Raw genomic sequence first — 14,507 nt, forward strand, 5'->3', positions numbered from 1 at the left:
GTGACTTTGGTGAGAAAATGTCACTATAACACACATTGAAGGCTTTCAGATATTTAAAACTAAGATAAAAACTGATTGTCATCCCCAGAAGCATAGCCAAATCCTTGATTCTTCAATTCACTTTATAATTCTTGTTTGGATCCCTGGTGTTTTAAGTATATATCAACAACAGATTATTCTAATAAATATATTCAAAATGGAAACCTATCAGACGTGGCTGAGAATGGCAGACAAAATCAACAGGAAGCAAGGGAAATCACCACAAGGGACGATACCAGTGTGGATGCAAAACTCCACAGTTGTGGCCAACTTCCTCAGTAATGAGCAACACCACTACACAACAGGAGAGAATTAGCTGAGAAGCCAATAATAAAAAGGAGCAAAAATCTGTCAGGTACAGCCAACAGGGCACAAAACCAGCAGGACAAGGTGCATAGTGGCAACGATAAGGGAGGGGAAAATGCACCAGATGCAACTGAGAATGGTCCCCAGAGTGAGCAATCAGTGATGAGAGAGAACAAGGCAGAATTTATTTTATAATTTAAATTGATTACTTGAAACAAAAGGTATTTTCTTTTTATATGTCAAGGCTGAAGAGATATCATTATCTTCAGGTTGCTGTTCGCATAGAACAGAAAATTAAGATGGTGGCAAGGCCGAGAAACAAAGTTGAAGATTTGTTCCACTCTCTCTCTCTCTCTGTCTGTCTGTCTGTCTAACACACTCTCTCATTCTTTCTCTCATGGAGCTTAAGTCAAGTGGAACATACAGGGAATGCATGCAGACACAAGATTTTTTAAATATATTATAGATAAATATACATATATATGTTTTACCATTTATTGTGTTTTCAAGTACTGTATTAGTACGTATTATTGACTTCAGAAAACATTCTACATTTACATTTAAAAGAAACTTCCTTTAGTATCAGCTTGGCTTAGCTGGCAGCACTCTCCTCTCGGAGTCAGAACGTTGTAGGTTCATGAACCTGAGCACATAATCTAGTCTGACATATCAGTGAAGTACTAAAGAAGTACTGCATTGTTAGAGGGCTGTCTTCAGAATGAGACATTCAACTGAGGCCCGGTCAGCCAGGCCAGGTGGACGTATTAGATCCCATGGCACTATTCAAAGGGACACCAGGGAGTTCTCTGAGTGTCCTGACCAACAAACCACCCTCAATCAATATCACCAAAAATAGATTACCTGGTCATTACTGTTGCGGGACCTTGCTGTGTGTGAACTGACAACCACATTTGCCGACATAACAACAATGACTACACTTTCAACGTAATTCATTGAATATAAAGCACTTTGAGACATCCTTATCATCACTTGATAAGGTTCCATGTTAATGCTGGTTCTTTTAATATTTATGAAAATATTATTATAGAATGTTGGCCCTCCAATAAAACATGAAGAAGGCATTACATCAACAACTTACACTGAATATAAGGAAGATACAAAGGCACTTCACAAATAAGCCTAAAAAGAAATGTACCCAGAACCACAAAGGGAAATGCTAAGAGGGGTGACTGAAGGCTATTGAAAAGGTTTTTTAAAGGAGGACAGGGATGTGAAGAGGTTTATGGAGGAAATTTCAAACAGCAGGACCTAAGCAACTGAGGGCTGGACAAAAGAAGGGCAAGGGGCTGAATGCACAAAAGGCCATAGTCAGAAGAACTATGTTCAGGGGAGGGTGAACTGCTGCAGGAGATTGCAGAGATAGAAGAGGTGGTGAAATCATGGAGGGAATTGAAGTAAGTATAAGGATTTTAATAAATGTAATGCTGGAGGTGGGGGGCATGTAGGTCAGCAAGGATAGGGGTGATGGGCGAGTGAAATTTAAAGCAGGACAGGATGCATGCAGTTATTTAAAGGATACAGTTATTCCAATCTAGTTTTTACAACAACAAACTGCATCTTTAAATAAGTTATACTCCTGTATTCATTGGTCCTACACCTATCTCCATTACCATAACTTTAAATACTGTATCTATATAACAAGGGTTTTTGGTTAAAACAATAAACCGCTACAAAGTATAGGGCCCGAATTTGCGGTCGGAGGCTTCCAGCAGGCGAACGCCTCCAAATTGCAAGAAAATACAAACTTACCTGATGGTCCCAGAGGTTCGTAGACTCGCACTCCTGGATCTCTACGTAAAGGCTCACGTATCCCAGGGGCGCAGGTGGCTCACAAGTGCCCCAGGGATCATGTGGGCCAGGCCAACCAATTAGAAAGGGGGGGTCCCCATTCATAGAAACATAGAAAAATAGGAGGAGTAGGCCATTCGGCCCTTCGAGCCTGCTCCGCCATTCAATATGATCATGGCTGATCCTCTATCTCAATACCATATTCCTGCTCTCTCCCCATACCCCTTGACGCCTTTTGCGTCTAGAAATCTATCTACCTCCTTCTTAAATATATTCAGTGACTTGGCCTCCACAGCCGTCTGTGGTAGAGAATTCCACAGATTCACCACCCTCAGTGAAGAAATTTCTCCTCATCTCAGTCCTAAATGTCCTACCCCGTATCCTGAGACTGTGACCCCTCGTTCTAGAGCCCCCAGCCAGGGGAAACATACTCCCTGCATCCAGTCTATCTAGCCCTGTCAGAATTTTAAATGTTTCAATGAGATCCCCTCTCATTCTTCTAAACTCTAGTGAATACAGGCCTAGTCGACCCAATCTCTCCTCATACGACTGTCCTGCCATCCCAGGAATCAGTCTGGTGAACCTTCGCTGCACTCCCTCTATGGCAAGTGACGTAAGAAAACTACTAGGCACTTGGTCTGAGTATTAAACAAGGCTTTAATCAACTGTTTTTCAACATGGAGGTCTAGTTGTGTCCTTCACTAGTTCCTGTTAAGGAATGTCCTGAGCAAGCTGGGCCCATGCCCGAGTATTTATACTCTCCCTGGACAGCGCCACCAGCAGGTCGCCCAGTATTACTTCATAAGTCATTTCCACATGAATGACAAGATTCATGTCAGCAAGTATATCCTTCCTTAGGTAAGGAGACCAAAACTGCACACAATACTCCAGGTGTGGTCTCACCAAGGCCCTATATAACTGTAGTAAGACATCCTTGCTCCTGTACTCAAATCCTCTTGCAATGAAGGCCAGCACATCATTTGCCTCCCTTACTGCTTGCTGCACCTGCATGTTTGCTTTCAGTGGTTGGTGTACAAGGACACCCAGGTCCCTTTGTACATCAGCATTTCCCAATCTATCACCATTTAAATAATACTCTGCCTTTCTGTTTTCCAACCGAAGTGGATAACTTCACATGTATCCACATTATACTGCATCTGCAATGTATTTGCCCACTCACTCAACTTGTCTAAATCGCCTTGAAGCTTCTTTGCATCCTCCTCACAACCCCACCTAGTTTCATGTCGTCAGCAAACTTGGAAATATTACATTTGGTTCCCTCATCCAAATACAGGAAACTTTCTGGTATCCGGCACTGACGGGACCGAGCTGGTGCCGGTCGATCAACACTGCCGGAGAAACCAGCGCTAATGTTAAAACATACGGAGCTTCTGAGCTCTGTATCTAGCAACAAACCCTGATGCTTAACAACAGCTTCAAAACAGTCGGCGCAGCTTACAAGCGTCTCTGTAGCTAAGCAACAGCTTTAGCTAGACGCTTGCAGAGCCAGGAATGGAGACAAAAAGCAACGAAAAGTAAAAAAAGTTATCTGAACCGACTCCTAAATTTTGCCGGTGGATAGAGCATTCCGGAGATTTAACCTCCGTTTAAACGAAAGTTTCCTGTAATGTGAATAGCTGGGACCCAAGCACTGATCCCTGCGGTACCCCACTAGTCACCACCTACCACCCTGAAAAAGACCCATTTATTCCTACTCTCTGTTTCTTGTCTGTTAACCAATTTTCAATCCATGCCAGTGTGGCGGAACCACCAGAGGATTACGGACAATTGTATATAATTCCTTTTACAGCAATGTAGTACAGCTGGGGACTGCACCTTTAATGTATCTGTTAACTGTACTAGGGCTTCTTTCCTGTATTCCGCGTGATGATGTCATGCCGTCCGTCACGTGATCTCTCAACGGCGGGAAGAACATGATGACGTCATGACGACAGAGCTCGGAACCTGCTAGCAGTTTCCAGAGAGGCTTTCAAGCAGACCAGACCTATTTGCATTGTATCCTACAGTTTCCTGTACAGCTTCGTTTGTTCATTAAATTTGACTGTTTTTGATTTTCTGAGTTGATCTCAATTCTTCGGCTAGGAACCCCAGTTCCTACATTGGTGACCCCGATTTCTTCGAACAATTTTCGTTGAAGTTACATCATGGACACGAACGCCGTCACCCTCAAACTGCTGCAATTTTGGGAGCAACAACCGGCCATGTGGTTTTTCCAGGCGGAAGTCCAATTTGCAATCCGGGGAGTAGCAGCAGATTCGACCCGTTATTATTACGTGGTCTCCGCCCTCGACAGCGCCACGGCCTCGTGGGTTGTCGGCCTCCTCGAGAGTCCACCGAACGATGGCAAGCATGAAGCTTTAAAAGCACGTTTACTGCAGATTTTTGGTCTGTCCAAGTCGGAGCGCGCTCGCAGACTTATCTCCATGCCCGGCCTCGGGGACTCAAAACCCTCAGAGCTCATGAGCCAAATGCTCGCGCTTTAGGGCTCGGAATCGCAATGTTTTCTGTTCCGCGAGCTGTTTCTCTGTCAACTACCAGAGCCAGTACAGACGGCCTTGGCCAATTCCGCGATCACGGATTGTGCTGAACTTGCCGCGGAAGCGGATAAAATATTCACCGTCTCACAACAATCTTGTGCAGCCACGAGACGCCCATCCCCCACAAGAGCGAATCCGACTCCTCCTCCTGCAGGCTGCTGTGCATACCACGCTTGTTTCGGCGCGAAGGCCAGAAATTGCCGTCCGCCCTGCAGTTTCTCACCAAAAAAAAAACCTACTTCAAACCAGCGGTTTCTGAGAAGATCAATAAGGCCTAAGGGACGCGCTGGAGTTGCGATGGCCGTCGGGTCCGCAGGGAAACTCCTATACATTACAGACTCCCTGTCAGGGCGACGTTTTCTCTGTGATACTGGCTCCCAGTGCAGTATCCTACCAGCGTCGAAGCTAGATCTTCAATCCGGCGGTCAAGGTCCCCCCCTTGAGGCAGCCAATGGTGCGGTCATTCTCACATTCGGAAAGCATAGGGTCCAGTTGAGTTTTGGCGGTCAACGTTTTGTTTGGGAGTTCATCACGGTGAAAGTCTCACAGGCCATCCTGGGGGCAGATTTCTTCTGCGCAAACGGGTTTCTCGTCGACGTCCGACACTGCCAGCTAATCAGTGCCTCCACTTTTCACTCGGTCCCCTGCCACCGAAGCACCCTGTCGCGATGTCTTGGTCAGTTGCCTGTGCAGTCCCATCTCCAAATGAGTTCTCTCGTCTTCTCAGTGAGTTCCCTGAGCTCACCAGGCCCACATTTTCTTCTTCAGTCGCGAGGCACGGTGTGGCGCACCACATTACCACGACAGGATCCCCCGTTTATGCGAGAGCTCGAAGGCTGGAACCCAGTAAACTCGCGGCCGCCAAGGCGGAGTTCCATACAATGGAACGCCTGGGTATTAGTCGACGTTCGAATAGTCCTTGGTCCTCGCCATTACACATTGTTCCTAAGCCAGGCAGCGGATGGCGACCATGCGGCGACTACAGACGCCTGAATGAGGCTACCACACCGGATCGGTACCCAATTCCTCACATTCAGGATTTTTCGGCCCATCTGGCAGGGAATTCCATCTTTTCCAAAGTAGACCTCGTCCGAGGCTATCATCAAGTGCCCGTGCATCCTCAGGACGTCCCCAAAACTGCCGTCATCACACCTTTCGGGCTCTTTGAGTTCCTTCGTATGCCGTTTGGGCTGAAGAATGCAGCACAAGCCTTCCAACGTCTCATGGATTCCGTGTTGCGCGATCTGCCGTTCATCTTCGTCTACCTAGACGACATCCTTATTGCCAGTAACAGCACGAAAGAACACATTACGCACTTGCGTACCCTTTTTTCTCGTCTCAGCCAACATGGCCTTATCAACCCGGCCAAGTGCCAGTTTGGGTGGCACAGCATTGATTTCCTGGGACACAGAATCACCTCAGAAGGCGCCGTCCCGCTGGCCACGAAGGTGGAAGCAGTCACCTCGTTCCCTCTTCCTCAGACCGTCAGAGCCCTCCAGGAATTTCTGGGAATGGTCAATTTTTATCATCGGTTCGTCCCCAAGGTGGCATTGCTGATGCAACCTTTGTACGAGGCCCTCAGAGGTAAATCGGGCAAAGACCCGATCGATTGGACACCCCAGATGGACCAGGCTTTCCTCGACACTAAGAACGCTTTGGCTGCTGCGACCATGTTGGCACATCCCCTTCCGGGCGCAACCATTGCCCTTACCACCGACGCATCTGATTATGCCATCCGGGCAGTACAGGAGCAGTGGGTCGACGTCACATGGCAACCACTGGCTTTCTTCAGCCGCCAATTGCGGAAGAACGAACGCAAGTATAGTACTTTTGATAGGGAGTTGTTGGCACTGTTTCTGGCCATCCGCCATTTTCGCTTCCTACTGGAAGGACGCCCATTCACGGCTTTTGTAGACCACAAGCCACTTACTTTTGCGATGGCCAAGACAGCGGAACCATGGTCGGCACGGCAACAACGTCATCTTACGTACATATCTGAATTTACAACCGACATACAACATGCCTCGGGCAAAGACAACCTGGTGGCGGATTGTTTCTCCCGCGCCCAGCTCCACGCAGTACACGTGGGAGTCGACTATGTTGGTTTGGCAAAAGAACAGAAGGTAGACCCTGAAGTGCAGGCATACCGGACCGCACCTTCCAGCTTACAAGTGGCTGATGTCAGGTTCCAGGCCGCAGGGACCACACTCCTGTGTGTCATCTCGATGGGCGTCCCACGTCCAATCGTTCCAGTCGAATGGCGCAGGAGAATTTTCGACACTATCCACGGGTTGTCACACCCTGGCATGAGAGCGTCACAACGACTCATGGCAAAGAAATTCGTCTGGAAGGGCATGCATCTCGATGTCCGTGACTGGACCAATACCTGCGTGAGTTGCCAGAAGTCCAAGATACAATGCCATGTTAAGGCCCCAGTCGCCACTTTTCTGGTTCCGGAACGTCGATTCGACCATGTGCACGTGGACCTGGTTGGTCCTCTCCCTTCCTCTCGCGGGTACACTCACCTCCTCACCGTGGTAGACCGCACCACCAGGTGGCCAGAGGCAATTCCTTTGGTTGCCACCACAGCGGCAGACGTCTCCAGAACCTTCATCTCATCGTGGGTAGCTCGGTTCGGGGTACCGGCTGACATCTCCTCCGACCGGGGGCCTCAATTTACCTCTGAGCTTTGGAACGCCGTAGCTCAAGGTTTGGGCACCAAGCTTCATCGTACCACCGCCTACCATCCACAGGCAAACGGTCTGTGTGAAAGATTCCACAGGTCCCTTAAAGCCGCACTGCGTGCTAGTCTCCGTGGGCCTAGTTGGGTGGACAAGCTCCCTTGGGTGCTGCTAGGTCTTCGCACGGCGCCTAAGGACAACCTGCATTCTTCTTCAGCAGAGCTGGTTTACGGCCAACCACTCAGAGTGCCTGGCGATTTTCTTCCTCCTTACACGGAACCCTGGTCCCCAGCTCAGCAGCCACCAGGAAGCGGCTAGGAATTTCATCCCAGTGCCTACGTCGCATCATGACCTGCAGCGCTCCCATGTCCCGGTGAATCTTAAGAGCGCGGAATACGTGTTCATTCGGCAGGATGCTCGAAAAAACCCGCTCAAACCGCCTTACACAGGTCCGTTCCGTGTCATCTCGTCAGGTGACAAGTCCTTCACAGTCGACGTCGGCGGGAAGCCTGACCACATCTCCATCGACCGGTTGAAACCGGTGCATCTGGATCTGAGCGAACCAGTTGTCACCGCTCAGCCGCCTCATCGTGGTCGTCCACCGTCGACTGCCGGTCCAGTACAGCCACAGTCATCCGCCGAGTCGCCAGTGCCCGCCTCACTGGGTCGTCGGAACCTGCTAGCAGTTTCCAGAGAGGCTTTCAAGCAGACCAGACCTATTTGCATTGTATCCTACAGTTTCCTGTACAGCTTCGTTTGTTCATTAAATTTTATTGTTTTTGATTTTCTGAGTCGATCTCAATTCTTCGGCTAGGAACCCCAGTTCCTACACCAGTATATTACCCCCAATCCCATGTGCTTTAATTTTGCACTAACCTCTTATGTGAGACTTTATCAAAGGTCTTCTGAAAATCCAAATACGTCACATCCACTGGTTCTCCCTTATCTATTCTACCAGTTATATCCTCAAAAAACTCCAGTAGGTTTGTCAAACACTATTTCCCTTCCATAAATCCATGTTGACTTTGTCTAATCCCGTTGATATTTTCTAAGTGTCCTGTTATCACATCCTTTATAATAGACTCTAGCATTTTCCCTACTACTGATGTTAGGCTAACCGGTCTGTAGTTCCCCGTTTTCTCTCCCTCCTTTTTTAAATAGTGGGGTTACATTTGCCACCCTCCAATCTGCAGGAACTGTTCCATAATCTATAGAATTTTGGAAGATGACAACCAATGCATCCAATATTTCCATGGCTACCTCTCTGGGATGCAGATTATCAGGCCCTGGGAATTTATCGGCTTTCAGTCCCATTAATTTCTCCAGCACTATTTTTTTACTAATACGAATTTCCTCTAATTCCTCCTTCTCACTAGACTCTTGGTTCCTTAGCATGTCTGGGAAGTTATTTGTGTCCTCTTCCGTGAAGACAGAACCAAAGTATTTGTTTAATTGCTCTGCCATTTCCTTGTTCCCCATTATAAACCTCCCGTTTCTGACTGTACGTACGGAATCCCCATAAGCTTAACAGGAATCATCTAAAAGACACAAATTTAATAAAAATAAATCATTTCAGGTTCAAAATTAATTAAAATACAATTAAATTAAATATTTAAAACAATTTAATTTTTTGAAATATAAATTTAAATGTTTTAAAGGGGCTAAAAAATAACCTGTAACTAATCTTAAAGTTTTTTTTATGTTTAAATAATTTTTTTAAATTATTTTAATATTTATTTAAACTCTCACGCTGGTAAAAAGGCCCGAAGCCTGCTTTTACCAGGTATGTGTTTCACCGGCATTCGCTGGGCAGTAGTTAGGCAAATAGCCCAACTCTCCGCCAGTGAATGTCCATTTCCCGGGGATGCGGAGGATCTGTCAAGCTGAAACTTGACAGATCGCAAATTCTGGGTTCTCGTGCATGCGGAAACCAAGAATGTGCGGGGCACTTATGGCCGCGTACATGGTCATAGGCCCCAGAAAATCCGGGCCAATGTTTCTTGATTTCAGTTGTTTGCTTCTGAACATCAACACAAAAAATATCACATACCTGTCACTACAGCAGTATGGTTCTCCCCACACGAAATAAACTGTATATTCTTCTTCTTCAACTGTTCTACCACCTTTGGCACGGAAGATTCAAAAATGAATGTACCATGTCCTAATTGGCCAAATTGGCCAAATCCAAATGCATACACATCCTCCTCTGTAAACAGATCAAACACAGGATATGGAGTGAAGCTGCTCATAAAAGTACAAAAGTTACCAATAAAACATAAAAGTTGTCAATTTTGCCCTTTATTACCAACCAAATCTTGTGGTCAAAAATCAGTGTGCTCATTTGCATAAGATAGACAATTTTAGTGCCATTTTGCAAAAGAAAATATTTATTGGCAGGTCATTTGAAACAGCGCTAAGAATTTGTTATCTTATGAAGACCAGAATTTAAAACATTTGTATCCATGTAAATGAGATAAAGTGTTTCCAGAAAATTGATGTAATACAAGTACAGTATGTAGAATTTCATTGGACTTTAAAAAAAAAAATAAACACTGATACCTGGTCATCGCTATACCAAAATGTTAAGAAGTTTATTGAAAAATAAGTCATATGCGAGTAGAAGAAAATTTGGATCAATAGAAGTAACAGGGTAAATACAATGATTCATAAATTCAATCGCGTAAACTCAATGGGCCAGAATTTGCGGTGGGTAATAACGGCGAATTAACAGCGTTCGCTATTATTATCCCTTTGAAACCAACTGCAACTTCAGGAGGTAGCGCATGCGCATCTAAACGCGGAAATCCTGAAGTTGTGGTCAGTCGTTCACTGCTCCGACACTGGCTGCGCTGTGGACCCCCGTTGCCCCCATAAATTGGTAATCAGTGAAACTGACAAAAACTTGGGCTTTTCCACAGTAATATCGCTGTTAAATACCCCATTAAATGTTAGGCCTTGTTGGATTAGATGTAACTGAGGTTTTAACAGCATATTGACTGCTAAACAAACATGGCCCTGAAAAACTAATTTTAATTTTGTGGAGTGTCAAATTTCTCCATTGTGATAAAAATGACAATTTTTTACAAACTTTTAAAAAAAATGTATATTCTTTAAAAGTTTGTTCATGATTATTTTAGGTTCTACCTTATCCCCATGGTCGAGCCCCAATCTTTGTTTTGCTCTCTGTAACATTTTTAAAAAGTCAGGATAAAAGCAGGTATTAATTTCCTGCTTCCCTGTCTGTGAGAATTCTGCATTGTGATTGGCTGCTTAGACCGCTTCTTGACGTCACAGCAGATCGAGTTAGAGATTCCCCATTATAGAGCGCTGCAATCTCTTACGTGTCGAAAAAGGCAAACTTCTTGCCACAGAGATCACTAGCTTTCTTCAGGGCTAGCGGCGAATGCCTTTGCTTCTCCGCTGACTGCAAATTCCAAGCCAATTTTCATCAATTCCAATACTTTAACAGATGCACATAGAATGGAGGATGTGAAAGTTTTTCCAGAAAGTCTCATAGTGCTTCTCTTTCTTTTCCTTTAGTTGCAGTTTTAGATAAATCTACTCAGGTCTATTTTAAGCTTAATTATAGAGAAGCAACTTTTACACCACTATAATTGAATGTAATATCTAGAACATGCTCAAAACATTGGCTGCAGTTTATCAGAGTGTGATTTTCACATCAATCCTTGAAATCCATTTTGACAAACTACAGACATACCTGCAAGAACAATAGTATGACCTCCCCCACAGGAAACCTGAGTGACCTTTCCTGAAATACCAGCGACAGGCTGTGGGATCCGGTGATTTACTGGTTGATCAAATGGTAATCCCAGCTTTCCATTGTCAGATTCTCCAAAAGTATAGAGCTGTCCATCATCTGTGGGAGTCAGATAAAACTGTGTTGTGGTAATCCAGTTACTGATACCCCTACCATGTTAACTTGTGAAACTGTAATCACTGGGTAGCTGATTCAAAATTCACAAAACTGTTTAGAAACCAATATAGGCATAGAACTACTGCATTAAAATGGCAAAAAGCGGGTTTCTAAGGACAGCACTGCAGCAGCATTTCTGCAACAAGATCAAATCTATAACTGCAATTTTTTAAAGTTTGGTGAAAAAATGTTACCCATTCAGAAACATTTCATGGTCTTGTACATTTCCCTACTTTTGGTTTGTAATACCAGAAACTTGCAATGTTTTCCAGATTTTAACATGAAAGAAAAGCTATGCCTGTTTTGAAATTTTAAAGGTCCATTCAAGGAGTTTTAGGGAACACTTAAAGTAATGGATTGCGCATGTGTCACTGCATAAAGAGTCAGCAGACTAAAACTTCAAAAGGATCAGGGTCAAAGTGAATTGCTCTTAGAACAGAAGGTAAATGGGAAAAGAATAATGAGAAAATGTAAATGTCTAAATATTGTGCTATTCATTATCATGCATATTTGTTATTTTGGCAAATATACACTTACTTGAATTTTAATTACATAAATGTATTATTTACACAAACATTCACCCCATTTATATACTGTGGCAATTTTGTTTCAACATACTTCTTTGCGATAATGCGCCATTGTCAAACCTTCAAATTTAGCAATATCTAAATACAATTAAAAGTCTTGCATCTAGCGTCTGTCCTGTAGTACCTTTCTGTTATGTCTGACATTGGGGATAGGTACTCTATTGCCTTGGCCTGAGCACATGAAGTTTGATAGTGCTGTTATCGTTATATTATGTCTGACATTAGATATAGGTATTCGATCGCTTTTGCCTGTAAGAGCGTGGTTGCATCAGCCATTAAAAGCGACATGAGTTGAGTTCTACATACGGCCTCTGGATTATCTGTGCAAACGCAACATTTGGCGACAATGATAGCTGAAATCCCTCTTCCACCACCTCCTCCCTTCCTTGCACTACCCGGTGAGCCCCCGATCCCATGGGTTCGCTGGTTACAGTCCTTTGAAACCTACCTCATCGCTCTCAGACTAGAAAATGTGAGTACGGCTCGGAAAAAGGCACTGTTATCCCATTGCTTGGGAGCGGAGGGCATTATGCACAGCAGACTCAATTCAAACGTATGATGTGGCTGCAGCTCTGTTAAGCACACACTTCTCTGCCCCACAAAGTGCCCTCCTGCGGCAATTCATTTTTAGACAGCGTCACTGTTGTGTATGTACCTTTAAGGGAAGAACTGGTTTTAGACTGCAGTACCAGCAGTGACCACCCCTGTATAAAAGGCCCTAGCAGGCTTCTGTATTTCAGTCTGACGTTGCCCTCCTGTTCAGTAAAGTACCTGTTAACTGTTCTCCTGAAGTCCGTGTATTATTGAGGCGCGGACTTTACAGTGGCGACGAGTAAGTTCGAACTCACCTGCAGTGTGGCATCATCTCACAGGGATCGCGCCCTGAGAGGAGGGTTCTTGGAGGTTGTAGTCTGAGCAACGGGCGTCAACCGCGGGCAACCACCCAAACAATTCATCGGTGTTCGGAGAATTGCGGGAGAGACTGTGGAGAGCTGTGCTTGGCTCCCCAGTTAAGGTGTTCCAGCAAATCGTGCTGGTAGCATGTAGTGCGCTGACCCTTCTGGACTGCGGCGGGCTCAAGCTCGATTGAGCGGCTCTACAAAACGGGCCGTGCAGCGTCGCCGGGAAAAGAAAACGAGAGAGAGGGTGGAGCGCACAGGGTGCGGTCGGTGCTCGAGAACCGGGCAGCGGAGAGAAAATAAACAGGGGGGGGGAAGGAAAGCGAGATGCACCGAAGCCGCGGGTCGCCGCCATTACCCCGTAGAACGCTAGAAGCAGCGCGGCAGCAAGGGGAAGAAGGAAAAGCGCGGGAGGCGCAATTTTATTCCATTGGGGAAGAAGAAAAAGCACGGGAGGCGCCATTTTAAATCACCCAAGATGCCGAAAAATGGCAGTATCACTGCTTTCGACAACGAGGTAGAAGACTGGACCATGTATGTGTAAAGAATTGAAGTGTACATCAAGGCAAAAAGGTGGCCGATGGAAAGAGGGCGTCGGTATTATTGAATTTGATGGGCGCGAGAACGTACGGCCTATTGCGGAATTTAATTACCCCAGCTAAACCAATGGAGAAAAGTTTTGAGGACATTGTTAATACCTTACAGGAACACCTAAACCCTACACCGCTGCTGATAGCAGAAAGATTCAAGTTCCATAAAAGAAACCAGCACAAAGATGAGAGTAATGCTGACTATCTTACGGAACTACGCAAGTTATCGAAGCGCTGCCAGTTCGGAGCAGGACTGGCAGACACCGTGCGGGATAAATTTGTCTGCGGGCTCCAGAGTGAAGGAACCCAGAAATGACTGCTTTCAAAAAAGGACCTGACGCTAGAACAGGCTTTCAGCGTGGCAGTATCCTACGAAGCAGCAGCACGGGGAGCTGCGGAAATACAACAGAAACCACAAGAATACAGCGCTACGAAATGGCGTATGGAGCAGAAAAGTGCTATCGCTGCGGCAGAACAACCCATGAGCAGAAGGATTGCTGGTTTAAGGACAAAGTATGCAGGCAATGCGGAAAAATGGGACATATAGCAAGAGTCTGCAGGTCGGGAAAGAAAACCAACACGACAAGAACTACTAAGGAACAGTACAGGAACGTAAAGAAACTGACAGACAGTAGTTCGGAAGATCAGGAGAGTGATAAGGACTCTGGGAGCAGGAGACTAAGTTGTCTAAAGTTACACAACATGATCGCAAAGGAAGATCACCGAACCATTTGGGTCACCCTCATGATAGCAGGGTCCCCAGTAAAGATGGAATTGGACACAGGATCAGCCCTAACTGTCATGAATCGACGAGACTATGAGCGGCTATTCTCACACATACCCTTAAAGGACACGTCCATTGTATTGAAGACATACACGGGACAAAAGGTCTACCCCAGAGGAAAAATAAGGGTGCCAGTTAAATATAACGGCAAGGAAACACAGAAACTATATATGTATATACTACGAGATGGAGGACCACCATTACTGGGACGGGAATGGATCCGAAAAATACAATTGGATTGGCATTCCATTCTGGCGCTAGCTGTGACTGACAAAAAGAATGATGACGTCGCACCTGGACATCTGTCACAAAATTCTATC

The 14,507-nt window shown here is 45.5% G+C and overlaps 1 protein-coding gene across 3 annotated transcripts in view; it reads right to left on the minus strand.

Annotated features, from left to right (window-relative positions):
- The window catches only part of LOC147107539 (X-linked retinitis pigmentosa GTPase regulator-like), a 166,958-nt gene that overhangs the window by 90,197 nt on the left and 62,254 nt on the right, over positions 1-14,507 (minus strand). For all 3 annotated transcript variants that reach the window (XM_086006626.1, XM_086006627.1, XM_086006628.1), the window contains exons 7-8: positions 11,112-11,270; positions 9,444-9,599 (exon numbers count right to left, since the gene is read on the minus strand). In XM_086006626.1, the coding sequence (XP_085862752.1) occupies positions 9,444-9,599; positions 11,112-11,270 (315 nt within the window). The remainder of the gene's footprint in view (positions 1-9,443; positions 9,600-11,111; positions 11,271-14,507) is intronic.

Source organism: Somniosus microcephalus, chromosome 14 (genome assembly GCF_052327205.1).
Source record: "Somniosus microcephalus isolate GS21.2 chromosome 14, FLI_Smic_1.0, whole genome shotgun sequence".
Lineage (NCBI taxonomy): Eukaryota > Metazoa > Chordata > Chondrichthyes > Squaliformes > Somniosidae > Somniosus > Somniosus microcephalus.